The 27881-nt window shown below is 45.0% G+C and overlaps 1 protein-coding gene across 1 annotated transcript in view; it reads left to right on the top strand.

Annotated features, from left to right (window-relative positions):
• The window catches only part of ADCY2 (adenylate cyclase 2), a 401408-nt gene that overhangs the window by 9847 nt on the left and 363680 nt on the right, over nucleotides 1-27881 (top strand). The window contains exon 2 of the mRNA XM_027607059.2: nucleotides 8668-8865. Coding sequence (XP_027462860.1) covers nucleotides 8668-8865 — 198 coding nt within the window. The remainder of the gene's footprint in view (nucleotides 1-8667; nucleotides 8866-27881) is intronic.

Raw genomic sequence — 27881 nt, 5'->3', positions numbered from 1 at the left:
TGGAAACATTATTGAGTCCCCTGGTGGAGGCTGTCCTCCTTTGGCAACTAAGCCCTCAAAACTGGAAGAGCCTACACTTACAGGACTGGGAATGCTAGTTTACAGGAGTGGGTAGCCACTCCTCTCACCCCCCTTGATTCCCAGACCCGCGTGGGTCCTGGCGGTGGCAGCAGAGTCAGTGCCTTGCATCGCTGGCTGTTTCCACACATCTGTTTTGTCCTAGGGGCTCTCTCCCAGCTGACCCGGTGTTGCCCACAGGCTGGCACCCCTCACTGAGTCTTCAGAAGCTCATTCTCTCCTGAGAGGGAAGCTGTTTTAGGGTGATGAGGAACAGGGTTAGATCAGTGAATTCCAAGAGCATAAGCTCACTGTCACGCATCATTTGCTGTAAAATGAATGCTTCTGTCAGAAGCCCTGCTCTGCGAAATACCTTGTGAGTGGAGAGCACACGGGGAAAGTCCATGTATGGCGGTTTGGGTGGAAGCGTTACGGAAAGGAAAGCAAACCCATATCCAAAGGAGTTTCAATTCAGGTGAAAACAAATCTTTGCGCCTTCCATCAGTTGTAATCGACCGGCCATGGATGGCTGGCTGGTCCTCCAGAGGATGACACATTTAAGGGGCTCAGAGTTACAGTGCTTTGATTGTCTTCTTTTAGGTGGCCCCAATATATTCTGCAGAACAAGACATCATTCAGACCTGGATTTTTATTGCCTCAGGCAGCAGGTCATAGGGAACTCTGCATGAGGACATAGATGCAGATTGAGAGAGACAAGGTAGGCGGTGTGGCAGGACCGGCGCCTATGAGTACCTGTGACATTTGCTCATGCAACTTACTTGTGCCTTCAGAGTCTACCTGAGCCCTCGCTCATGCAGCCCACCTCCATTTGCTGACGGGATGCTACTGTGCCCATCCAGCTTCATGCCTGGTGGGTCACAAAACAGTCCCATAAACATGAGCAGATTGGATTGCGTGGAGACTTGGTGATGGTGCATGGTTAGTGTTCAGTCCCTTTTGGGGTTGGTAATAAGCCAGCAACTGGTTTCTCAAAATGAGAGTAATTATCTGCAGAATCGTGAAGAATTCTTCCTAAAGCACTGGTTTGGGTGGAGAAATGGGCACTTTCAGGGAATCTGTGAAGCCAAACGTGGTTAGTCACCCCATAGGCAACCAAGATGGACGGACTCAGTGGAGAGGTTTCTGGGAATCCATTACTTCTGTGGAGCTACTACCTCTGTGCTTCTGCAGCTATGTGTCTGCTGGACCACTGTTCCCCAGTGGTTAGAAGTTGGGCAGAGGAGCAGGGTATGAGGCGGGGGCAGTGAGGACAAGCTGAAGCCTTGCGTGGACCTCTGTGACTGCCCATAGTCCTGTCTGACTTTGAAGACTTGAGGTGAGGACTTGATCCATTTCCACCTCCCAAACTGACACAGCTTCCTCTTCTGTTCAGTTTTTGTTTCAGTTTAGAGTTGTGCTTTTTGTGTTACCAATAGGTGATTATTTTTAATTATGTTTTTGCTATAAACTTCTAATTTAAACCTGTGATCACAGAACATGGGTCTCTGTGATACCTCTTCTTTGACACTTTTTGCAAGTTGCCTAGTATATGATTTTTATAAATATTCCATGTGCAGACGAGAAGATTATTGTTCTCTCTAAGGTTGGATGTGGAATTCTTTATTTGCCAATAGGTCAAGCTTATTAATTATTATATTCAAATATTTGGATCTTTTAAATTTTGTTTTGTTTTTACTTTTGTTTGCTTGACTTATCAATAGCTGGTTGGAGATGATGAAAGCTTCTGCTCTTGGTAGATTAATCTACTTCTCTACCCGGGTCTATACATCTTTGCTTTATACATTTTGAGGCTATTTTATGAGTTCATAGATGTTTAAAATTATTATCGTTGTCTTGGAATTGAGCATTTTGTCATTACCCTTAAAGTTTTTATTTTTTACTTAATGCATAGTTCACTTCTGTCTTTTTAAGCCTGGAAATTAGACTCTCATTGTTTCAGATAGACAGTGTTTGTTTGGTTGTGCCACTGTATTTACCATTATATTTGTTCACCTCCTTCTTCCATATCATACGGTCTTTTTAGGATAATTTCTTAGAAGTTCTTTTAGAGCAGGTTTCTCAATGGTAAATCCCTGTTTAAAAAATAATTTTTTGTAAATGTTTGCATTTTTGCTCTTACTATAAAAAAAGCACGTTTCCTTGGTGATATAAGGTTGACTGTTATTTTTTGCTCAATAATCTGTCTTCACTTTCTTGCACTGTTGAAATTTCTGCTCTCCTGCGAACTGTTTTCTTTGTGGGGGGTCCTTCCTTTCTCTTTGTCCACTCTTAGAATCTTTTCTTTATCTCTAATATTTTGCATTTTTACCATTATGTATATATGTTTGTATTTCTTTTTGCCTAACTGGCTGGAATTGTAGATTCATGTTTTTCATTAGTATTGGACATCCTCAACTGATCTCCCTTTAGATATTTTATGTCCTCAAGTCTCTTCATTTTGTAACTTGGGAACTCCAGTCAGACATGTTAATACATTCTTACTCATTTTATTCTATTCTCTGTGTCTTAGGCTTTTTAATAATTTTTATTTCTTACATATTATGAAGGAATATTTATATTCTTTTGTTGCATTGTACATAAACTCTTTGGTTTATCTTCTATTTCACTGATTTTCTTTTTAACTGTTGCTTTTTTCTGTTTTTTGTTTCCATACGTTTTCCTGTTTCAACAGTTGAGCTTTTATTATTTACGTGATTATATTGATGAGTTTTACGGGTTCCATTCTCTGTGTGTTTGTACCTGATTAATTTCTGTTGTATGATCAGCCTTGAAAGTGCATCATTTATTTCTTTAAATGTGTCAAATACGGCTATTCTGTATTCTCTGGCTGTCACTTTCAATGTCTGCAGTCCTTGAGAGTCTAAATCATTTATTTCCGTGGACCCCCGTTCTTAGTGACTGCTCATTTTTGGCAATTTTTGTGTTAAGATGATGACTGATTTAATTGCTTGGAATACTGTGGTTCTAAGTGGGAAAGCTTTTACCTAAGAATAGTTAGCTCCTCTTTCCAAGATAGCTGGAATGTGCCCCAGTTGAGGTTTCTTCTGGCTCCCTTTGTCCCCACTTGCTGTCCTGTGGATCTACATACTGCTGAGGTTCTCAGCCTCCATATCTCCAGGGCACCTACTGTCTACAGAGCAATGCTGGTCCTTTCTCCTCCCAGCTGCCCCTGGCTTTTGTGGTCTAGACTTCCTGTCTACTTCCCCACCCCTGCTGAGGGTTCAGCACTCATATTTTCTGTGTTTTTTTTTTGTTTTTTGTTTTTTTTATGGGGGTGGGTAGGGAAATGAGTTGGAGATCTCATCTACCACTTCTAGAGACTAGCAATCCTTCAGGAATATTATTTGGAGTCTAGTTGTAGAAAGGAGAGATCTTTAACGTTTGATGCCCCATGGGAACAATTTCTTATGTAAAACATGCTTCTTTCATGTCTTTATCCATATTCTTAAAATGTGAGTGAGAATGCTGGTCTGTATAATAGGAGCTGAGAATAAATAAATATGGTCAAGACCTTAGGCCATATTTTTGTGTGCACCTAGCAAGTAACTTACTCAGTTGCAAATAGTGGAAGGTATATCTTTCTAAGCAGGTGCAAACTGGTTCTTCTTACACATACCTATAATTTTTGTGTTTATTTTAAAAATATGTGTATGTCGTTGATTGTTTATTCAGTATGACAAATTGCCCAAGGTCTGGGTATAGGAAAGCTTTCAGAAGTTTTCAGGATTACTTTTGCATTTTACATTTAGATCTGTGCTGGGATCTACTTTGGGTTAATTTTTATGAAAGGTATAAAGTATGTGTCTAGAATTTTTTTGTATATGGATGTCTTGTTCTAAGATGTTTTTCTGAAAAGACTATTGTTTCTCCATTGAATTGTCTTTGTTCCTTTTGTCAGATATCATTTGACTACATTTATGTGGGTCTATTTCATTCTGTTGACCTATTTGTCTATTCTTCTGCTGGTACCATCCCTGTCTTACTATAGCTTTATCGCACAGCTGGAAGTCAAGTAGGGTCAGTCCTCCAAATTTTTTCTTGTCCTTCAGCATTGTGTTTGCTATTCTGGGTGCTTTGTCTCCCCATGTAAACTTTAGAATCGATGTGTTGATATCTACAAAATAACTGCCTGGGATTTTAACTGGGATTGCATTGACTCTGTAGATTAATTTGGAAAGAATTTACATCTTGACAATATTGTCTTCCAATCCATGAGCATGGAGTATCTCTCCATTTATTGAGATCTTTGATTTATTTCACCACAGTTTTATAGGATTATTTAATCAGAATTTTTGTTTATTCCTTTCATACCTCATGATAAAATGGAGTATGACTCTGTGGAAAAGAATGAAAAATACATTTTCTGTTATATCACACACATACATATATATGAATGAATGAAAATATGTATCTGTAGTCAAATTTATATTATAGCCAAAATCTGATTTACTTTTGCCCAGTGACAAACCTTCAAAATAATTTGTGGTGATAAATTATTATTTAGAGTGCAAAATGGGCATCATTCCAATAATGAACAATCAGACCAGCCTTGGTGAGAAAGTATTGAGATTTGAGGGGAAAAGGCCATGATGGCCCTCGGGATAATAATCTCGTTGTTTCTGGTGCACCTGTATTGTACTCAGTGCCCACCAGCCTTGCAGTACCCGTGTTGCTTTTTACATGAAGAAATAGGCTTAGGGAAACTCAGTGCTCACCCTGAGTCGCCCAGAAGTGGGGATGGGACCCTACCTTCAGTCTGTTGGACTTCAAAGTATTTTTTTTTTATAGAAAAGCAGTGTTTTGCATGAGACTGTCCTTTACCATGTAAATTAAAAATAATACTGTTTAACAAAAAAATGAAAAATGCATGTGAAAAAGAATGAAAATATAGATAATCTGTTGCTCTGTGGAAAAGCCTCTAAGAAACAAAAGAGCTGTCACATAATACGTGAAAGCGATGGGTATTTAATAGGCTTAGCAATTAGAAGCCATCCAAAATTACTAGAAAATGAAAGGATAAGATGTTTGAAGGGAACAAGCAAGAGGGACCCATTATCATTAAATAGATGATACCATGCTCGAGATCTCCCTTTGAAAAGGCATTTTCATATGTTTCATTTAGTTTGCATTGTAAGGTACTTTTAAAAACATTTTTAAAGGCATTTTTTGAGTAAGTTTTAGGAGCAATGAGGGCATTTTTGTATGTTTCACTTAGTTTGTGTTGTACGGAGTTTTTTTTTTTTTTTAACCTATTTAAGGCATGTCTTAAAGGTGTTTGACTACTAATAAAGGCAGTTTCATACATTTCACCTAGTTTGTGTTGTATGGTGAACTTTTGTTCCCAGGAAGGGAAGTGGGGGTTGGGATGCATAAGCATATTTCATTGAGATTGACAGTGTTTTTAATGTTTTAGTTCACTTTATTTTAAGCTATGTTGTTTGTTTTATGCTCTGAATTTTGAAAACTGGAGGAGCTCCGAAGAAAACAGCCATCGGGTGTGCCTCTGTGGCTTTTTTCATCATCCTGTCCGCTGGGAATGGACCAGGGGAGGGAAGAGAGCCTGTGGTCCAGGGACTGAGGGCATTCCTGCATTTCATTTACTTCCCCTGGGGAAGAGAGACACGTGATGCCAGCAGTAGGACTGGGAAAGAATGTGGCCCCTAAGCTTATACATTCTTTAATGAATGCTCCACTGTTTTTTTCCTTGACACCCTATAAAAGATCCTGTTTTGTGGAGAAGTCCCTATTAAAACTTGTTTGGCGTTTGAGTTCAGAAGGCAAATGTAGAATCAATTGCTGGCTGTCCTCTTTTGGGAAGAGCTGAATTCTTCCTTGGGCTCAGGTTGGGTGGTGGTTAGGGCCAGCAGCCTCATGAGCAGCAGCTGAGAAGACAGCAGAAGGCATTGGCCAGGGACCCAGGCTCGCCCCCTGAGGCTGGGGGATGCTGGATGAAGCTGAAGTCCGCAGCTGTTTGGAATCCAGCCCATCCTGCAGTGCATCTGCCCCCAGGATACAACAGCAGCCCCCTAGGATCATGGCACATGACTTAGGAGCCTTGGAAGTCCCCTTCCTCCCTCAAAATGGATTCAAAATTATAGTTTACAGTTGTGATAGCATCAACATGTATGTAACCTTTGACCCTAAGAGCTTTTTGTTTGTTTGTTTTGATTCTAAAAGAAATTAAAACACATGTGTGGACCCCTCAAAGTATTCTGGGACCCAGATGCTGTGTTTGCTATGCTGAATGGGGAAGTCACCCTCAGCCCACACAAGGCACTTCTCAGTGATGGGGACCCTGAAATTAAAAAAAAAAAAAAAATGAGATAGAGACTCCAGTATTTAAGACCCGAAACGATATCGGGTCTGACTATATGTACTGTACCGGGCATGAGCAGACCTTGTGTCTTTGTCTTGTTTCCAGTTAGATCCCTTCTGAGAGAAGTGCAAGGAGAGGCCAGCTAATGCCACTTTCCTCCACTTCCTGATCCCTTCCGTGCCTTCACGTACTAATTTTCACTTTACCGTCATGCATATTTTCCCACCATTTTCAGTCTTTCCCAGAGAAACAAGAGCCAGTGAAGTCAACGATTGTTTCTCCCCGACCGGGTTAATGAAGTAAGTGAACCGTCATACGAGGAACACAACCGTCCTGGTTTCTTAGGGGCCAGCTTTCTGTCCACAGTTCAGTTAAGTTCATTTGGGGAGGTTTACAGTTAAGTTTTCACGGCAATGTGTGGGCAGCGATCGGCCGGGATCTCAAGTTGGATGTCCCCAGAGGACATGCGGTCACGTGCAGGAGCACATTTGTTTGTGGGGTCGGAGTGTGGGGAGCGCTCGGCCCTGCTGTACCTCTGAGACCCTTTGCCATCGTCAGAGTGTGTCTGAGGGTATGAGTACAACTCGGGCACTTAATCATGGGCAAAAACAGCCATGGTGGGGAGAATAAGAACATCACATTTGATCCTCTTGTCTTCTGCCAGTTCTGGAAACGTACAATATTTTGCCCCTTGGTCTCGCTTGCCGTCCGCTGCGTGAGCAGAGGCCAGAGCCCCGCGGTGGTGGCAGCCTGCGGGGACCCCAGCCGGACCCCTGGCCCCCTCCCTCCCCAGCTCCACTGTCTGCATTGACTCATTTTCATTCTTGGGGCCTCATTTTCCTCACCTGTGGAAGAGCACAGACACTATGCCCCACACAGGGTATTGTAAATATTAAAGAGGTTAATATATGTACGAGTGCTTAGCATGGGAATGTGTATCTTGTTCTGTGTTGTGGTTGTTCTTGTGGTGGTCTTTTCCCCAGGTATCAGGTAACATGTGTAATGCTGGGGGAGAAAGGGAAACCAAGTCAGTTGAGAATTGACGGAGGCCTTAGGGTCCTCTCTTTGCCCTGATGTTAATCTGGAGTCTGTGTGTGATTTGGTGGATCCGCTCTGCTTCCCCATGTCCCCGTGGTCAGTGGTTTGGTATCGGGGTGGGGCCATCTCCGGTGTGTAGCTGGAGCTGCTAATAGGATGGAGTGAACCCCATGCCGACGAGCAAAGATGAATGAAGGGCTCACCAGCCTCTGGTATTTGGAAGAACCGTCCCACAAGTCCCGTATTTTACTGTCTTTGCTATTCTAAAGCTCCATGAAAGTTCTTAGCGTTCTGGCCATGTGGCTTCTTTGATCAAGGTGCATCAGCGGCTACCTGTGTTTGGACGAGGGGTGAAGATTTTGGTGGGTTCCAGCCCACAGGGAGTGCTGTTTATGGCGACTTTCTGGCAGTGCTTTGCCAAAGCTAAAGCCTAAAATCCATGCTGCCATAATCAAAGGAAGCACGATGTCTATCACGTTGAGTGGACATTGTGTGGAATGGAAATAGTGTTCCTTTTGTGTGTGTGTGGCTAGAAAGGGATAGATAGAGAAGGAACATTAGTGTGCAAAAGTGGACCTCAAAAAATGCATCAGGGAGGCTAATACTAGACGCTCATTTTCTTTTTGCCGCTGGAGCGCCAGAGAAGTGGGGAAGTAAACCAGCAAAATGGCACATTCTTGCAAGTGTTTCCTGTTCTCTTGCTTCTGTAGTTAATATTTTCTGACCCTTTTCTCTTAATCTGCGATCCTGTTAAAACATTAATTGCCATGCATTAAAATAAAAGCTCATCCTTTGGGAGACTCAGACCATTTTTAGATTTTTAAATAAAACATTTCAAATCCATTTGGAAGCCTTAATTTTCTAAGGCGAGGGCATTTCTGATCCTCTGATTCAGGCAGTGAAGTTGCTTGTCTTATTTTTGTCCTTATAGTAAATATTCTTACATTCACTTTTGAATAAAATCCACTTCTCCATTTATCAGGGAAAATCTAAATTTGATGGTGTAGCTGTTTTGCATAATTTAAATATACAATACTGGGTTATTTCTATAGAGAAACATAGTGATTTAATGGGAAATTTAAATTTTCAGACGTTCAAACTCTTCTACTTCTGGAATAATTTTTTACAACTCGATCTATTTGACATTGATTAATGTTGATGGCATTTGAGGACATGAACCGTGGGTATCACCATGTTGCTAAATTGTGCCTTTGCCATATTTTTCTTCCCCTTAGGAAGTTGAAGACCACGTGGCGTTTTTAATAACGGTCCCGACAGCCCTGGCGATTTTCTTTGCGATATTCATCCTAGTCTGCATTGAGTCCGTGTTTAAGAAGCTGCTCCGCCTTTTCTCCTTGGTGATATGGATGTGTCTCGTGGCCATGGGGTACCTGTTCATGTGCTTTGGAGGCACCATCTCCCCCTGGGACCAGGTAAGGTGTTCAAACGTTTTTTGTGTTTTCTTTATGTGCTTGATTGATGACATACTTGGTTCTGCAAACCTGGCCCTAAACTGGAAACAGGAGACCTGTGGCTGAGAAGGTCTTTTGAACTGGCCGTGTTAGTGGTGCCCTGTGGGTGAAGTCACTTGACCGACGCCCATTTGGACTTCTCAGACCTGCCAGCCTCCAGGGCGTGGGCCTGGTCTCACCTTGTCCCTCGGTTGAGATGGCTGGGTCTGGACATTCTCCTCATACTGCATTTGGCTGCATGCTCCCCTGGTCCCTGAGTTCTCTATCATGCCAGGGTCCCTCCGGAATTGGAGCCTTACCTGTAATGTAACTCTCAAGCACTGGTTGCTGCCTTGGACTCTTTGTCAATTACTAGATCTTCCTCCTTACACACAGACTTCCGTGATACTGATTTTATATCAACCTGATTCTGTCATATCAATAGGATGGTTTCATGCACCTGTTGGGAACCCATGGTTCTCCATGTTGACCCTGGGAGGCTCTCGGCCTAGGAAATCACTACACCTGGAGGATGTTAGCTCTTTAGGACTCCCTCCTGTGTGCTGCCATGGGGGTGCATGCTCTGGACTGCCCCAGTAAGCCCTGGGTTGTCTAGGGTGCAGGGCTGGGCTTACAGGTATGATATATTAGTTGCCTAGCTTCAGGCTCATAATTAAAGCCACAGGGTTCGGTAGCCATCCAGGAAGAGAGTGCATTGGGCACTGAGCGGGCTGTCACAGAGTTGGTGGGGACTCCAGGGCAAGGGGTGGGTCGGAGAGGACCAGGAGCCAGAAGTGGAGAGAGGAGAAGGCATTAGGAGACCAAGACCAGTGAGGGAGAATTGCTGGAGAGGCCAGAGGAGAAGAGAGATTCAAGACGGCCGTGCGCGGAAGGGCTCAAGTACCAGGTCAAGGAGGAGAGCATTGCTGGTGTGCCGTAGCTGGAGAGAGCCCTGGGTGAGCCCAAAGGGGGGGATTCCAGCGGGTTCTGTTAGGAAGTGGTCTCGTGGCCTCAGCCAAGCCATCATCCCGCTTTGGCCTCCGTTTCTCTTGCAAAGGGAGAGGCCTGGACTAGGTGAACTCCTCTTGGTCTCTCTGGCTCTGAAGGACACTGTTGTCGTGGACAGAAGAGGCGGTGGAGGCCCTGTCCTTTCCTGCAGCTCCGTGAAGAGGCGCCCCTGCTCAGGGAGGCTCCCCGGCCAGTGTCCCTATCACGTTCCCCTTCAAGCCCCTGGCAGGGCTGGGTATGCACCCCAGGATCCCAGCTCCTTCCTGGCCCCAGCTCCCCTCTGTCCACACGCCACCCTCTGGCCTCGCCCCGCCGCCTTCCAGGGCACATGCCGTCCCTCCCACCTTCAGCTGGTGCACATGGGACAGAAACTGGGCGCCAGCCCGCAGCGGCCCCCCCAGCGTGCACCAGTCCACGTTGGTGAACGATACGGCTTTTCAAGAGGCTTACTGTCTGGAAGGGCAAGGATCCTCTTTGTTCTTCTGTTTTCCTTTTGTTCCGAATTCTCTGAGCTTGCTTTTCCGTATCAATTACAGAATCAGTTTGTCATGTTCAGTGAAAACTCCAGTTGAGACCTGGATTTAAATTATATGGAATTTCTTAGTTTTTGCTTTGAATGATATGAAGCGTCTAGGAAATAATACGAGGATACTATAAAAAACATCCAGAGATTTGCTATCATATTGTATTGAGCCTTTCCATGGAATGATGTGGTATGTCTGTCTAATAATTATGGTTTTCTTTTATGTCTGAAGACTTTTTTTTTTTCCTTCATAAAATCGGTACTCATTTTACTTAGACTTGTTTTTAGGTACCTCACATTTTTTGTTTGTTTGTTTGTTTTACGAAGAGGATTTTTTTGCCTAATTACCTTTTCTGTTTGGTTAACATTGATGCGTAGGAATACTGTTGTTTTTAATATTAATCTGTATTCAGCAATCTCGGTGAATTCTTATTAGCTCTGTTAGTCTATCTGAGGGTCTCAGCTTATCTATATAGACATATTATCATCTTAAGATAATTTCAGAAAATTTTTTTCTCCCTTTCCAGTCCTTTAACTCTATTTGCATGTATTGTATTTTCTAATTGTATCAGCCAGGACTTGTCATGCAGAGTCATGGGACGCAAGTGGCCTCAGACCCATTTCCAACATAACTGCAGCATCTGTAACATCACCCAGAGTGTTTGCTTTGTTTTTATTATTACGATTTCAATAGAACCAATTTATGAGGATAAGGACCCTCCACCTGTCTGGAATGTTCTTCTCCCACGGGTTGCGTGGCTCCCGTGTCCCCTTGTAGACCTCATCAGGTCTTCCTTCCCCGACCTCCAGGTGCCCCCCCATCTGACGACCCCGCACCCTGCTGCAGGTTTCCCGTAGCACCTACGAGGACTGACTATGCCCCCCTTCGAGGACGTAAACTCCCCGGGGCGGGGGCGGGGGGGGGGTTCATGCCTGTCTTGGCCCTTCATGTCTTCGAGCCCTCTGCCAAGAGCAGGCTTGCTCCGTGTTGTCATTAATGCGAGGCTGTAGTTCTTCATCTCCAGATTGGTTGTTGGATTTTCTTTCTTTTCTTTTTTTTTTTTTTTTGTATCCAGTTGTTCTGTTTTTACCTTTTGGTTTTTTGACATTCGTTTTGGTTTTACTGCTGCTCTCCACCTGCTTTTTAAAAATCTCCTGGAGTGCCCTAAACAGACTTATTTCAGAGTCCTCTTACTTCCCGTTTGCTCAGGATCGATCTCTCCCAGGTGTCGAGTTTGTTGGTCAGATGTCCCAGGGTTGGTTATTTTTGTGTGCTTTGATGTCCTTGTTTCCAAGCTCCTGTTGGGTCGGGACGTTCTCAGCTCCTGCTCCCCACGTAACCCCCAGGTTCCAGCTGCCTTCCCCGCGCCGCCACAGCCTGAGCAGAGCTGGTGTGTGTGCGGAGCCTCGGCCCTGTTGGCGTGGCAGGCGGGGTGACTGGCCCAGCTCCGGGCCCGAGCATGTTTCTTGGAGCACGGCTGTGTCCGCTCCATGCTCGGGAAAGGCCCCTGCCAGGCCCAGGGGTCGAAGCTCTTTTGGCCACTGTGCCTCAGCTGGGGGCCTGGCCAGGTGTCTCCTTCTCCTCACATGCCTTGCCAGAAGAGGGACACTTGGGCCCGTTCCTCCTCTGGGGTTTGAAATCCTGCCCCAAACGTTCAGTGCAGTGATTTAAAATGAAATTATTCTGTCTTGTTAACCGAAGCCTCGCATCTTTCAACACCAGCACCACCAGCGTCGGCCCCCCAGGGAGCACTAGCCATTAAGAAGTGTGGTGGGAGGTTCACGGTGCTTGAGGGGGTGTGCTCAAGGAAGGAATTGGTCAGATGTCTCAGGGCTGGTCAGTCCACTGTCCTGCCATGAGGAGGCGCGGGAGTGAGCCTGCGTAGACGGCAGGCACAGTCCACACGGCACCCCTCACCACTGACACCCACCACCCCGAGGTCTGATGACTTGTTGGGAGGACCCCCAGAACACACTGCAGGCTGTCACGGTTGTGGCTTACTGCAAGGAATGAGCACAGACCACATCAGCCAAGGGAAGTGTCCAGGAAAACTACCGACTCTGGAGCTTCCGTGCTGTCTCCCTGCGGAGTCGTGGACAGTAGTGCCCTCGACTGCTATAGGCGGCACCAGGCGCCGAGTATCACCTACTGGGGGAGCCGGGCCGAGCCTCTGTGTCCAGGGATTTTGCTGGGGCTCAGTCACCTACAGCCGGCAGGGCTGACCATTAGCCTGCAGCCCTGGAGCTCAGTCTGAGAGCTGTAGTCTCCAGCACTTCTAGAGACACCACAGATCCTGCGCAGCCCCGAGGAGGCCCCTTCCTGAACCATCCATCCCGGTCTGGCCCCTCTCCACGTCCCCTTGACGCTCTCTGCTGGCCAAAGCCCATGGGCCACAGAGACCTTCTGGGGGTGTAGAGATGGCTAGAGCCCAGGGCAAAGGGTGGGCCTCTCTCTGCGTGAGGCTGATGCTTCTCCCTACGGCTGATCTGAATATAGAGCCTTGCCATCAGCATCTCCAGTGCTGAGCACAGAGTATCAGCAACCAGTACGTGCGTTGTGAGGCTGGGGCCTGGCCCGGCTCTGCGTGCCCTTCCTGCGTGACCTCACTTATCCCCACGTTGCTCCCTGAGGAGGGCACTGTCTCACACTCCTGCTTTACAAGAAACAAAGACACAGCATGAGAAGGACCTTGCTCACGGCCAAGCGGCTGGTGATAGAGGAACACACTGCAAGGCGGGGGGACCCGACGCTAGAGGCCTCCCTTCCGTGACACGGTGCTTCTCTGCTGGGAGCCATTTCACCCACAGGGGACGGTAGCCCACGTCCAGAAACAGGCCTGATTGTTCCACCGGCTGGAGGCATCCTACTGTCATCCAAGCGGGGAGAAGCCAGCGATGTTGCTCGACGTCCTGCAGTGCGCAGGGCAGCACCCACCCGAAAACGTTATCCAGCCCCACACGTCAGGGGCGCCAGGTCTGAGAAACCCTCGCGTGGTCCAGTATTGTGCCTCAGTGGTGCCTTTTAGCGAACCTGAGGAAGGCGAGTTGTGCCACTGGTTGTCTGTCTTGATCAGTGTGCGGCCTGAGGAAGTCCGGGCGGGCAGAAGGGTGGCAGGCACCCAGGGAGGGTCAGCAGCGTGGTGTGGATGGCGTTGTGGGGGGCCGAGGAGAAGGGGTAGGAGGAGGCCTGGGGCGGTGTGCCCTCCTGCCCGCCGTCTTTGACGCCGACTTCCGCCCCATCGGTCCCCTCTCCACGTCCCCTTCCACCCTGTGCCGCCGACCCCCCGCCCGCGGACGGTTGCTCCATGCAGGTGCCTCCTGGGTGCAGAGGACTTCAGAATGATATGTTCTTGATGGTTCCAGCAAACCCGAGTGAAGTTGGCGGTACGTCGCAGGGTCTGTGGTCCCCCTGCTTCGCAGGAGCGCCTGTATCTTAGACGGATGATCTGTGCGCGCGCCTCTGGCTCGGCTGGTTTGCAGCACGCCCTTCGCCGGGCTCTTTCCCATTGATTAAATGGGAGCATAGTGCTGTATCTGTTTTCCTTCTTATTTTCCTGAATGGTTCAAAAATACTTGAGCAGTGTTGAACTGAATGTTCATAGAGGCTTATAGAAGTTATTTGTTTTCTCTGTTCTGTTAGGGGAAGTAAGTGGGATCGTTTTTATTTTATTTTATTTTTTAAGAAACCAGTGGCCATGAGTATGGGGTGTATATCTCCCTGTTCGGCACATGCCCATGCAGTTTTCACAGCATAGCAGTACCCCTGTCCTAGAGCCTCTGGGACAGGGGTCTTCCTGAGAGGTCAGCCCCAGAGGAAGAGGCTTAGCGAGGTTCACAGAGAGTGTCTTCCAGCGCTGGGGCCGGAAGTCTGACATGGAGGTATGGGCAAAGCCATTCTTCTCCCTCTGCAGGTTCTAGGGGAGGAGACTTCCTGCCTCTTTCAGCCACATGTGGTTTCTGGCCGTCCTTGGGCGTTCCTGGGCTTAGAGACGCACCGTGCAGTCACACTCCATGCTTGTCTGTTGGCCCCTTCTTGTAAGGACACCCATCGTACTGGGCTCAGGTCTTCTTGTGATGATCTCATCCTCAATTGATGAGAACTGCAGAGACCCTGTTTCCAAATACGATCATATTCACAGGTACAGGGTGGAGGGTAGGACTCGAAAATACCCTTCTTGAGCGACACGGTTCCGCTCATGACGGCTCTGATTTCATGGGAGGACAACACCTTTCCCTGTGTGGATTGCAAGAAGCCACCTCCGTCTTGCGTGGCCTGGTGCTCAGGTGTCTGCTGTCTGAAATTCCCATAGGTGCTCTTGATGTCGACCGACACTTAAACTGCAAATCCACCTTGGAATTAAATGTATGCCCTGGAGGTTTTGATGCTCTTTGAAACCAGCGTCTATCGGGAATTAGATGCATTCCGGTGTGTGAATATCCTGTTGGAACAAATTCATACTCATGAACATGAAGAGAAGATAACCTGACAGTTGCATGTGTGGCCATGTAAACAAACAGCATCACGAACGCACGTTCGTACATCAGGGCAGCTAGGTATGCCTCTGCCTGTCTGAATAACGGAAGTGCTTCTTTTGGGCTCCTGCGTTAGTGACATCGAGGAAGTTTTGCCGGATGCATTTTCGTAATGCTTTGATTTCCTTGGGAAGCCCAAGCTTTTATTTTTTTTTTTTTAAAGTGCAAATTGATTTCTTTTTTTTTTTAAGATTTTATTTATTTATTTCGCAGAGAGATACAGAGAGAGAACAAGTAGGCAGAGAGGCAGGCAGAGGGAGAGGGAGAAGCAGGCTCCCCGCCGAGCAGGGAGCCCGATGCGGGGCTCGATCCCAGGACCCTGGGATTATGACCTGAGCCGAAGGCAGCCGCTTAACCGACTGAACCACCCAGGTGCCCCGGGAAGCCCAAGCTTTTAGAAGATGTTTTATTTAATGAATTTCTGGCAAGAATGAATGCATTTCATCAGCTCCGCTGGTAGCCTTGACTTAGGACCCTCCTGGGATGGGAATACCATTGAGAAGGTGGCAGGAGGGCGGTCCCCCACATGGCTGGCATCTAGGCAGACGGACGCTGGCTTGGCCAAGCGAGGACAAGACAGCAGAGTCGTATTTGCATTTGTCTCGCGTTTTCTGCTTCCCTCATCCTAACAGCTCATTGAATAGAGTTAAATGAATGCTTCCATTCCTGACAACCCCATTTGAGCCTTGGCAGGGAGACCTTGCTGAAGTTATTGTATAGATTTGTTAAATTACCGCCAACTTGAAAAGCTAGCAATTTGCTCCAGGAAGAAGACAGCTCCTTGGTCGCATTGCCTAAAAGGACACCAGACATTCAGCGTGTTGCCCGCATGTTTGCTTACAAAAGTAGGACATCAGTGTACAAACATCTATTTTTTTTTTAATTGAAAGCAGGAAAAATGAAAGAACAGCTTCTTATAGGCTGTGGGAATTGGTTTGCTTTTCCTTCAGTGCAGTCCCTTGGAATGCTGCTAAAGAAATTTCTTTATCATCGGGAGAGCCGAGCAGCATGTGAACGGAAAGAGAAAACCAGCTCAGGGAGATTGAGCCTCAGGATCCGAGGCTCCCTCCTCTAAGCTTCTGTGAACCAGGGAGGCTTCTCGGAGGGCATTTTACACTCACTATGAAAAAGGACCCACCTGAGAAGAATTAAAAAGTAATGCCAATAATTATCTCCTTTAGCAGCAAAAGATGAGGGTTTTTCAAACGATGTATTGTTGTTGTTTTAATGGCAGAGGATGTACTGACAAAATGTGAATTTTAAGGAAGCGCATCGCAGCTGGACCCAGCCTGAAGTGTAGTTGTTTTGAGATCCTGCACATTTCTGGCGGTTTTGCGTGGAGGTGGCATGTCTGTATTCTCCCTACTGTTAGTTCCCAGCTGGAGTGAGAGGACCGTCATACTGGCTGTGCCATGCACTGGGAACCCACCGCAACCCTCCCTGGGCTTCCCCAGCCAGAGCCCCAGCCTTGCCCGTATAGACCACTCTGCCAGGGTTTCCAGAACACTCTCTCTGCCTCCTCCGGCCTTTCTCCTCCTGTGCTTTTCTTTAAGGAGCATGGTCCTGGGTCCCGGAGATGGGCATCTTAATTAAACTCTTGTCTGGAAATGAAGCACGCACCGCCGTTTTCTCTTCTGCATTTCTGGAATACCTCCGCCACCCCACACCCACATCAGTATACATTTTACAGACCGAGTGGTCTTGGAAACGTGTTTGTTCAGGGCTCCGTTCCCAGCGCGCAGCCAGGGTCACATACGTGGGGATCACACTGCAGAGACCTGTGGAGACACTGAATGCGCATACACGTACCCTACCTGTCTGCTTGCCTCCTCCACCATCATAGTGATAGAAAACACTTCTCCTTCCCCGTGCCAGGCAGTATTCAATGACTTCATCCATAACTTATTTGATCTCTATCACCCTCTGAAGTAAGTACCATTATTACTTGTAGTTTGTAGGTGAGAAAATGAAAACCCAGAGAGGTGAAGCAACCTTCCCAAAGTCACACAGCTAGGAAGACAGAATCTGAATGTCGCTTTCTGGCACTGTGATCACCATGCATCATCACCCTGTGCTCCTTGTCATTGATGATGTGGGGTGTTTCCTGTCCTGCCTTGGCAAACGACAGATATTGTGATGAGGAAGGGACATATTTGGGAATTCTGAATTGTTCTATCTGAGCGCCTTTTGGGTTAGATGTTATTTGGAAAAACTTCACGGAGAGGGAGCTGGTACTTAGAGATGCCATAAAATTGTTTCAAATTGTTAGCAGATATTCCCAGTTGACGGGAATGTATGTTTCATTCATCAGATGAATCAACAAGAGAAATGGGACATACTTGACTCAAGAAATAAATGTCCATGTCCATGTATGAGTCAGTATTATTGTTTGGGATTTAATGATTGCTTTTATGCGGAGGTTAACATTGCTTCCTTATAGATACCTTGTAATTTCACTTCTTTCTGCTGGTTTTCTCATCTGGTCCATTCTTAGCTCCTATATACCTGCAGAGAGGCCCTTTCTTCCCTATAGGAAAAACCCATCAGACTCCAAGGGCCTTGGGAGGGCATTTGCCAGGACGGCAGCTCAGGGCTCAGAGTCCAGTCCAGGCTGGTACAGCTTCTCTCTGAGCTGCTCTGTCTCCGGGTTCTGTTTGTGACCTTACTTGAAGTCTGTGTAGGATGGCTCTCATGCTCCAGAGGGGGTGGGGGGGGCACCATCACGAGGGTGCCGGTGCTGTGTGTGCCGCTCAGGGCATTGAGAAGCACCACCTGGAGAAGTCAACGTGAAGTGGAAAGAAATCATGACTGCCATCTGGAATTTGTCGTGTTTTCGTGAAAGAGCTAGAATTTTACAAGGGAGGAAGAATGTTCTGTGGACTTCCAAAACATCTGTTATTGCCTTGGCTTAAATGGAGACACTTTGGCTGAGTGAGAGCTTACCGCATTCAGTGTTTGAGAATGACTTCATGAACGGTTGTGTTTGTAATGGAACTCCAGCTACTTTGTGCTTGTGATCGAGTGGGACGTGGTTGTTCTATCCAGAGAGACGTGGGAACCGGTGAATAACACAACCTGTCACCGTCAGGTGGGGACCGTGCACGTGCCCAGGCGTGCTCGCCTGGGAGCTGCCAGCATGAAGGGGAGTGAATTCTAGACTCCAGGCTGGAGCAGCAAGTTCTCAGGAAAAAATAAATCCAGAGTTTAAATTATTTCCTATTAAGAGTTGCTAAGCAACACCTCCCTCAGCTTCCCCAGCATTTAGTATTTCAGATTTCCTTTTTTCAGCAGCCACTAATCCCATCCTCACCCAACTCAAGGAAAGGAGTGAGGTATATACCCCCAAATCAAATAAGAAGTTTGCAGGGAGGAGACTCTACAGTAAATTTTTAGATTCAGGGTAAACAAATAATTGGGGAGAACAGGTGAATACTGTATTTTATATCATTACCATGAGATTTTTCCTTTCATTCTATGTTTGCAATGCTTTATGTGTGTATATGTGTGTGTGTGTGTGTGTGTATGTATATCTTCTGAATGTAATTTTCTTATTTGTGGAATGGACTTAAGTATTTTCGGGTACTGCAGGTTCTGATGGACTCCTGTATGTCTTGTCCAGTGTGTCACCAGCTCCTCAGGCTGGGGCTTTATGTGTCTGTTTCTAACCCCCTGCCCAGCACCCAGTGCCAGACGCAGAGGGGCAGGCAGAGTACCTGTCGTTGGGAAGGGTTGATAAGGTGTTGGGTGAGGAGCAGGGAGAGTGGTGGGGAGGGCAGGGGGGAGGAGGAGGGGTCCAGTTCTGCCTAAAGATGGTCTATTTAATGCTTTTAAGCCCTGCTCTGGCCAAATGGAATCTTCCTTCTAAGTGTTTTAGTCCAGAGGTTTGTGTCCCCTCCTGGGGATGATAGCAAGAATAAAACCTTTTCCAGAGAGTCACATCATTTACTTTTTAGACTTTATGGCCTCAGAATGGAGTTTATAATAATTTCTGCATCTCAGCTTCACCACTGCAGGAGAGGGCATTTCTTTCTGCTCTTGTGGTGTGCCCGGACCCCCTGAGGAGACCCACAGCTGCCAGGACTGGCTGTCACCCTCCAGGACGCACTTGGGAGTCGTGGCTCCTCGTGGCTGCTGTAAAGCTTGTGGCCACGTGCAGGGATGGCACCGGGAGCACTCCAGAGCAGTTTAGGAGAGAAGACGTTCCCCAAGAAGGGTGAGCGGACTTCGGCCCCTGGATGAACATGCAGCTTGGGACTATTTGCAGAGTTCGGTGGCATATCAGTGTCTCAGGGCTGCCAGAACCAAGTGCCACAAATTGAGTGGCTTGTGACAGTACAGTTGTATTGCCCTCTAGTTCTGGAGGCCACAGGTCCAAAATCAAGGTGTGGCAGGGCCATGCTCGCTCCGACATCAGAGGAGAATCCTTCCTTGCGTCTTGCCTGCTTCTCGTGGTGGGCTGGCAAGCGTGGGCATCCCTCGGATTGCAGTTACATGACCAGCCTCGGCCTCTGTCCTCACGTGGTGTTCTGCCTGGGTCTGTCTGTCAGCACACGGCTGTTCCCCTGTAGGGACGTCCGTCGTGCTGTGCGCCAGCCTACACTTGTATGACCTCATCCTCACTAATTACATCTGCAGTCACCCTGTTTCCAAAAAGCCCACGTTCTGGGGTACTGGGGTTAGGACTTCAACATAAGTGTCTCTTTTCTTTCTTCTCTCTCTCCCTGTTTATTTATTTGGCGTGGGCACACGATTTAACCCAAATGAAGTGCGAGTGAACTGAGATGAGAGCAGCCGTGGGTCTTATTTCTACTTGCCCATGGTGGACATAAAACGCACATTACCTCGTCCGCGCTCACAGCCGCTACATGGTATATGGGCCCCTGGTTCAAAGTGCGTTACGAATTTCAACACAGTCTCACCTGGACATTAGACCCGCTGCAGTGCCTTCTAAGCACGGGTCCTGTGTGGCTGCACAGTTGTGTGCGCTAGCACCCGGGACTGGGAGAGCTGCAAGGTGGTCCCCGTTTTGAAGGCTTGGAGTTCCAACTGCTGGTAGTAGGTTGATGGCGGTGTGAGGCTGCTTGCTGTTCCTGCCCCCCAGCTTTGCTTCAGGGAGGGGCTGATGGCACACAAGCATCCTTCCGGTGTGGGGAGTGGTCCACACCTCAGAGGAAATCAGTGAGGAGAGAAGATGGGAGAAATTAGGAGAGATCTCGAAAGGGTTGCTTGTCACTGCTGGGGGGCAAAAAACCCAAAAACCCAGAACAGAAAACCATCCTAAGCCAAAGGTGGAGTCTTTTTGCCAAATAAATGTTTCAGCTCCACCACACATGATTGATGATTGCTTTCATCTGCTTGTTTAAATTCAGCTTTTGTTTTAAAGAGCAGCTTTCGTTCTGGAGGTTCTGTTAATATATACCACTCTCTCTGTGTTACATTTATTTTGTCATAAGCTGGTTTTAGCAATTTTGCTGTCTAATAAATTCAGAGCTGAGATTAATAAACATACATTTAAAATCATCCGTGTGCTAATTCTACTCAAAAGAGGATGGCATTTCAAATGTCCAGTTCTAAATGCCGATGAAGTAATAGAGACTCAGTTTACTCTCCCACCTTAAACAACTGAAAAATGGGACAAAATATAGGGAACGATGGTTTTGAGACTCTGGCTAAGGGATACTACAGGGAAGTGACCTTTATAGGAGGGGAAACAAAAGGGGGGGTCCTATGATTGCCCCAGTTTCCTTCCTCAAGAGCACCTCCAGGTCCTGCGCAGGGAGGCAGAATCCGAACAGAGCTCAGCAGTTCCATGAAGTTGAGGAAGCAGAGTTCAGAGTTTGGGGAGGTAAAGACACTGGAATTCTCAGGACAAGAAACCAAAGAGGAGAGATGAGAGAGCTACAGAGAGAGAGAGAGAGAGAGAGAGAGAGAGCGCTCTGGAGACTTGTAGATAGTCCTGTGCAGTCTCCACCTAAGCACCATTTACCCCATACAGTGGAAGGAACCTACAGTGTCCAAGAAAGAACCTTCAGGAAAGAGCAGTTGGAGTGATTCTTGGCACAGGGCCTGGAAGAGCAAGGTGCCAGTGACAGAGGAACATTTCCTGCTGTAAAGGGAATCTGTTCATCAAGACCTAGCAGTTTCAAATGCTTGTGCACCTCATAGGAGATTCAAAATAGGTGACGTGAAAATCCACAGTCTTACTCAAAGTTTGCACCACTCTTCCAAACTGATGGGACAATAAGAAAGAAAGTCAACAAAAATACAGGAGATTTTGAAAGTACTACCAAACAGGTTGATCTGATTGGTGTTTATAGAATGCCCCACCGAACAACACAGAGCTTTTATATTCCTTTGAACACATATGGACGATTTTTCGAGATAGACCATATTTTTGACTGTAAAAGTCCCCCTGAGTGTGAAAGGGTTACTATCATACAAAGTATGTCCTCCGACCCTAACGGACTTCCATAGAAATCAGTAACACAAAGAAATTTGGAAAACCAATCAGTAACTGCAAACCAAACAACACAATTTCTTGTAAGAAATTACAGGAGGGATCAGAAAGTATGTTGAACTGAATGAAGTGAAAATGTGATGCCTCACAACTTGGGGGATGCACCCTAAATGGTACTTGGAGGGAACTTGTTGATTATTTATACTACAAAAGGTGAAGGGCTCAGATCAGTCTCTTAGGCTTCCACCTTCAGAAACTAGAAGAGGTAGTGCAAATTAGAAGAAAAGAAATTAAACAAAGGAGCAGAAAACAATGAAGTTGTAAACAGAAAGACAATAGAGAAAAATCAGAGACTAAACTGGTTCTTTGAGATGGTCAATAAAATTGATAAGACTCTAAGTAGACTGATCAGAAATCATGAAATAAGATGAAATTTCCAATTTTAGGAATATGAGAGGGATAGTCACTATAGGTTCCACAGCCTTTAAAAGGTAAAGAAATGTTATGAACAGCTTTTTGCCGATAAATCCCACAGTCTAGATGAAATGGAAAAATTCCTTGAAAAGCAAACTAACAGAGTTCCTTTAAGAAGGAATAGATAACCTGAATAGCCCTATATGTATAAAGTAATTTGAATATGTAGTTAAATATCTTCCCACAAAAAAAAAATTCAGGTTCAGATGTCTCTCCTGGTGAGTTCTTACCAAAATTTTAGGATAAAATAATCCCAAGACTACACAAATTCTTCCACAAAATTGAAGAGGGAACATTCCCCAACTCATGTCATGAGGCCGGCATTACTCATACCAAAACCAAAGGCCTTGCAAGGAAAGAAAACTAAGACCAAAACTATCATGAAAAATAAAATAAAATATATATTATATATACTCATATATTTTATATGTAAAATATCGCATGACCAAATGGAGTTTATCTCAAGAATTCAAAGTTGGTTCAACATTAAAAACATCAATTGGTGTGATTCCTCACATTAACAGATCATTTCAATCAACACTCTCATTTCTGGAGATACAGAGGAGGCATTTGACACAATTCGACACCTATTCATGGAGTGTCACTCAGCAGTCTAGGAATAGAAAGGAACCACCTCAAACTGATTCAAGACAATTGTGAAAAAGTGTCGCATGGTTCCTGATAGTGAAAGACTGAACGCTGTCCTCCTGCGATCCAGAGTAAAGTCAGGATGATCACTCCTGCCATGTCTCCTCAGCATTGTACAGATAGCCTAGTTAGTGTAGACGGCAGCAAGAAGCAATAAAAGACATGCAGACTAGAAAATAAGACGTCGGGTTACTCTGTATGTGTGGTGGGGGCGTGCGCACGTGCACACTGTCCATTATGGTAGACTCGAGCCACGTGTTGCTAAGGAGCGTTTCCATGTTTTGAATTAAGAGATGCTCCCAAGTGTAAACACTTACTTTTAAATACCGAGTATGAAAAAAAGAACGTAAACTATTTTATTAATAATTTTTAAAACTCATTACATGGTAAAATGATAATATTTTGGGAAAAGTAGGCGAAATGTGATAAATATGTGTTAATTAAAATCAAATTTACCTACTTTTAATGTGACTGCTAAAAACCTTAGTATTATACATGTGGCCTGCATTATGTGTGCATGGAATATGGGTCTGTATTGAAAATCCTGTGGAACCTGAAAACACTACCAGAACAAGTAAGTGGCTTTAGTGAGGTTGCAGTTTACAAGGTTGAGAGAGAGAAATACACTGTATTCCTGTATATTAGAACCTTCCAATCAGAAACTAAAAAAAAAAAAATGCCATTTAATATAGCATCAAAAATATAAAATACTTAGGAATAAATTTGAATAAATGTGTGTAACTGTTCTACATAGAAAACTAAAACATTGACAGAAATTAAATGAATATGTGGAAAGAGGCAGTCATGGACCCAAAGACTTGTTCATTTGCCAGGCCTGCCCAAATTCATCCTCTGTAGGTTCAATGTGATCTTAGTGAAAATTCCAGCAAGCTTTTTTGTAGGGAATAATGAGAAGATTCTAACATGTAGATGGACATGCAAAACCCCTAGGATAGTCAAAACAAATTTGAGAAAGCAGAGCATGGATCCCTACTGGATTCAGGACATCTTATAAAACTACAGTAATCAGCACAGTGTAGTATTCGTGAAACAACAGACACTTAGACCAGTGGGATTCAATAGCTTGTCCAGAAATAGTCCCACACATACACACGGTCAATTTATTTTTGACTGTATTCCAGGCCAGTTCAATGGGGAAAGTGTAAGCTTTTCAACTATAGCTGCTGAAAACGTTGCATATCCATGTGCAAAAAATAAACTTCCACCCTGAGCTCATGCAGTACATAAAAATTAACTGAAAATGGATTGTAGACTTAGAATATAGTTCTAAAACTATGACACTTGGCAGAAGAAAACATGAAGGAAGATCTTGGTACCCTTGGGTTAGAAAGCTGTTTCTTAAATAGAACACCAAAAATTGTGACCTGTTAAATGGGGGGGGGGGGAACCCATCGATAGGATTTGATCAAAATTAAAAACTTTTACTATTCAAAGGCACCGTGAAGAAAGTGACCATGTGAGCCGCAGACCAGGAAAAACAGGTACAAAACACATCATACCTGCCAAAGGACTTGTACTTTGGATGTATAACAGATCCTTACGACCCAATTTTACCTACTTTTTAAAAAAGATTTTATTCTGATTTTTTGAAGTAATCTCCCACCCAGCGTGGGGCTCGAACTCATAATCCCGAGATCAAGGGTCTCACGCTCCACCGACGGAGCCAGCCAGGCGCTCCCGCTCATTTTACCTCAATAAAGAGGGGAAAATGGTGTGTAAGCTTTTGTAGCATGCAAAGAATTTTCACATAGTCCGTTTCACATTATCGATACAGAGATTTTATGACTTGTCAAAAACATGTAGCAGATCTAGGGTGGAACGCGCTGCTACTTCCCTCTTTCCTTGCGTTCAGATGTGTTGGATTGCCAGCTCTTGGCCATGTCCCCTCCTTGCCTTTGTAATGGCTAAGGGAGAGGAGGCATCTTTAAGGAGAATAAAGTCATTCTAAGAGATTTGCAGTATTTCCACTTTTATCAAGTCTGAGGAGGAGATGATTCCTTGAGCAAAGATTGATTACCTATTAAACTTTTTAAAAGATGGGCAGATCAATTGCCGAGTCGTTTGAAATTCAGTTTCTGTTCAGCCTAGTTTTTAAAATATTTTCTGTTGAATGCGATATACACATACAAAACACCTAGGTCCATCATCTGTATTTTTGTAGTGCTCTCAATATGCAAAAATCACTTTTGTTACCCTTTTTATCTCCTGATGGGGGAATTAGCTAAAGAACCAAATATTCCGAGAAGCATAAAAACACAGGTTTTTATGGTACATTACTCTAAAAGTTGTGAAACAATGAAGTAACTTTCACTTCTTGTAGACAGACAAACTTATTTTCTTGTAGAAGGGAAGTAAATGGGAGTGCTTTATCATAAATTGAAAGAATAATCAAATCTCACTTTGCCCTTTTAGCCCAGATATGGGTCAACACACCAAGGTGTCGGAGGGAGAGCTCCCAAAGACCCTGTGTTGTGTGGCTGAGGGGAGTTAGCGCGGGGTCGGACGGGGTGGACCGTTCGGCGGGCCGAAAAATGAATACAAGCAGTAAATGAACAAAAGAAAGAAATCGATTACTTTACAGAAAAAAATCAGATGCCTCCTTCATTCTAGATAAAAATCTGAATTCTAGGTGGATCAAAATCTAAATGAGGAAAGCACATCATTGGTGTTTTCATAAAAATGTAGAAGGAATGCTCTTGATAACAGTGTTTTAGAGAACCCATGAGATAAGCCGTGGAAAGCAGAAAGCAAATAGACAAAAAAAAAAAAAAAAACAAAAAACAGAACACAGTAGGAAAGGAAAGTGATGAAGAACTGTAGAAGGGAAGACCCCATCCCAGTTGTCACTGTTCTGTGGATACACGAGAGACTGTCTTTGGTGCGTGCCCAAGGAAGCGTGTGGACAAATCGGTGGGGCACCGGGTAAATCAATTTCAGTGTTTTCCCTGAATGAAATGTTAACTTAGAATCAAATGAGCAAAATAGATCTACATATATCAACACTGATAAATCTTAAAAGCATAGTGTTGAGTGAAGCAGGAAGTTTCAAAATTATACTGATAATACATGTGTCTACATTTTGAATACTTCGGAGCACAACCATTAGATGAAAACACAGATGACCTACTGATCTTCGCCTCCTGGTTTTTTCTGGGGAAGGAGGAAAGAGGATGGGAAAGGGAGATTTTAGCTCTGACTTCCCCAGTGTCCGTGTGTTTCCTAAATATACATAATACACGTCAAAGAATAGCATCCAAGGCCAGTTGGGTATCATGTGCAGTGTACAAGGTGATTTATGGGTGGCTGTCCTATTATTTGTTGTACTTTTAAAAATTCTTGTTTTACTGGTTTTAGTTTTTTTTTTTACCTTTTATAGTAAATTTTAATATTAAAAAGAAATCAGACATACTGAATATAAGTCTGCCTTTGGCATGCCTTTGACAGGCATTTGCCAGCTGGCTTTGAGAATCCAGCTCCATTGTCTGCCTTACAGCTGAGGACCGTCCCCCCACTGCTCCCTCGCCGCACAGCCTCCGATGTGTTGTTCACCATCATGAAAAATCAGCCCTCCTTTCCCCCAGCTCCCCAAATTTGTGTTAGTGTTACTAGTTTTAATAAGAAGTGTTCTATTTTTGAAACTTGAAAAACAGTATACAGCACTTTACAAATGCCAGAGAATGTAACACTGAATGATGTTGGGATTTGGTCACTGGGATCTGCATTTAACAGTGAATGAAAACCCAGTCAAGGGTTCAAAGATTATGCTCATTTATACTAAATAACTAAAAGGTGACATCATTACATTTATCTGGAATAAATACTTGGGGGATTAATGGACATAATCCTTAAATCCTATAAAGCAGTTCTTATTATAATTAAAGATTAATTGTTTTTGTTGGTTCCCAGCTATTCTAAAAAAATAAACAACAACCCAAAACCACACAAACCAAACGATTGAAAAAATATAATGAGAATGATTAAAAGGAAGGCATCTGGGCCTTGAAATATGCATGCTCCTGAGTGGGACATGGCTATATCTTTTAACAGTTTTTCCTGCTGACCCATGTGATGGCAATTGTATCATTAGCATGGAAAAATTAAATAAAATAATTGTACGTTGATAAAAATCCTGCCACTCTCTTCCTTCAGTTGTCTTTTGCATGTCTTCTCTGAAAGTACATGCTGTAGTCTAACTGCAAGGACACAGTGTGGTGCACGCAGGGACTTGGTCCACATCTCCTGCTTTGAATTCCACGTCAGCTTCCTGCTGCAGACATCTTTGAGGAAGATGAAACTCAGAATCTAGATAGGATAATCGATCCTTAACTTCTTGCCTTGTTGGAAATGCAAAGTCACCAAGGCTAAGTAGGAGACAGATGGATACTGCATGCTTTAAGGATGAGCACAGACGCTCAGGGCTGTCTTATGAACTGAAAATGGGAACATGCCTTTATCATTTGCAGGGCATCTATCTGCTGGTCTCTGGTGTGGCCTCTGGTTATTTGTGAGTTCACAGTGGGGTGGGGGGGTGGAGAACACAGAGTCCCTAAACCTCATGGGGTAGAAGTAGGGTCCTAAAAAGGTGTACTCCAGTATCATGATTATAAAGAGCCAATTTTTTCAGCTAGGATTTCTTGGGTGTCTGTCTTGTGGGAGGTCTGCGTGGGTCCAGAGTCTCTTTTGTTGCTTTACAGGATGATCTGATTGTGGGGAATTCACTTTCACCCAAAATGCCAGTTTATGATTTTATTGCTACTCCGGGAATGCTCCTGTCTGCTAACCAAATACCTTCTTGAGGGTGTTGGGTTACCTGGGAACCCTGTTCACTTGCATGCATGTTGAAGATCAGACCAGAACCGGGTGGGTTATGACTCTCCTTGGGCATTTTATTCAGGCTGCAACAGAGTCTGAGGAATATCACTGTTACACAGTGAGGTCACTGCTTTTGGCAGGTTATGTTGGGCAAAAGTCTTGGGCTCCGCCGCTTGGAGATCTTGGGGGATCAGTATCAACATCTGGCTAATACTCAAGTCAACCAATTTAAGGTCCCCTCCATAAGAAGTGGTACAGGGAAAAGGATGAATGTTTTTGCCATGAGAACATTTTCCCCTCCATTGGAGGAAAACCTAGGCTTGCTTCAGTTGGCATCTTCTTTTCTGGATGCCCCTTCACTCATTATTCAGATATGCCCCAGAGTGCGAACCTGTCCCTTTGTCAGATGATGTCATTGGAATCGCCCACAGACCTGGAGTCTGGCCAGCAGGGATGGGTGAGCGCATAAGGACACTCATTTCTAAGCCCTGGAAACACTCCCATTGCCCCATTGCCGATAAG

This window comes from Zalophus californianus, chromosome 5, assembly GCF_009762305.2.
Source record: "Zalophus californianus isolate mZalCal1 chromosome 5, mZalCal1.pri.v2, whole genome shotgun sequence".
NCBI classification, from domain to species: Eukaryota; Metazoa; Chordata; class Mammalia; order Carnivora; family Otariidae; genus Zalophus; species Zalophus californianus.
The sequence above is the reverse complement of the archived record's forward strand: the minus strand, read 5'-3'. Positions and strand labels throughout refer to the sequence as shown.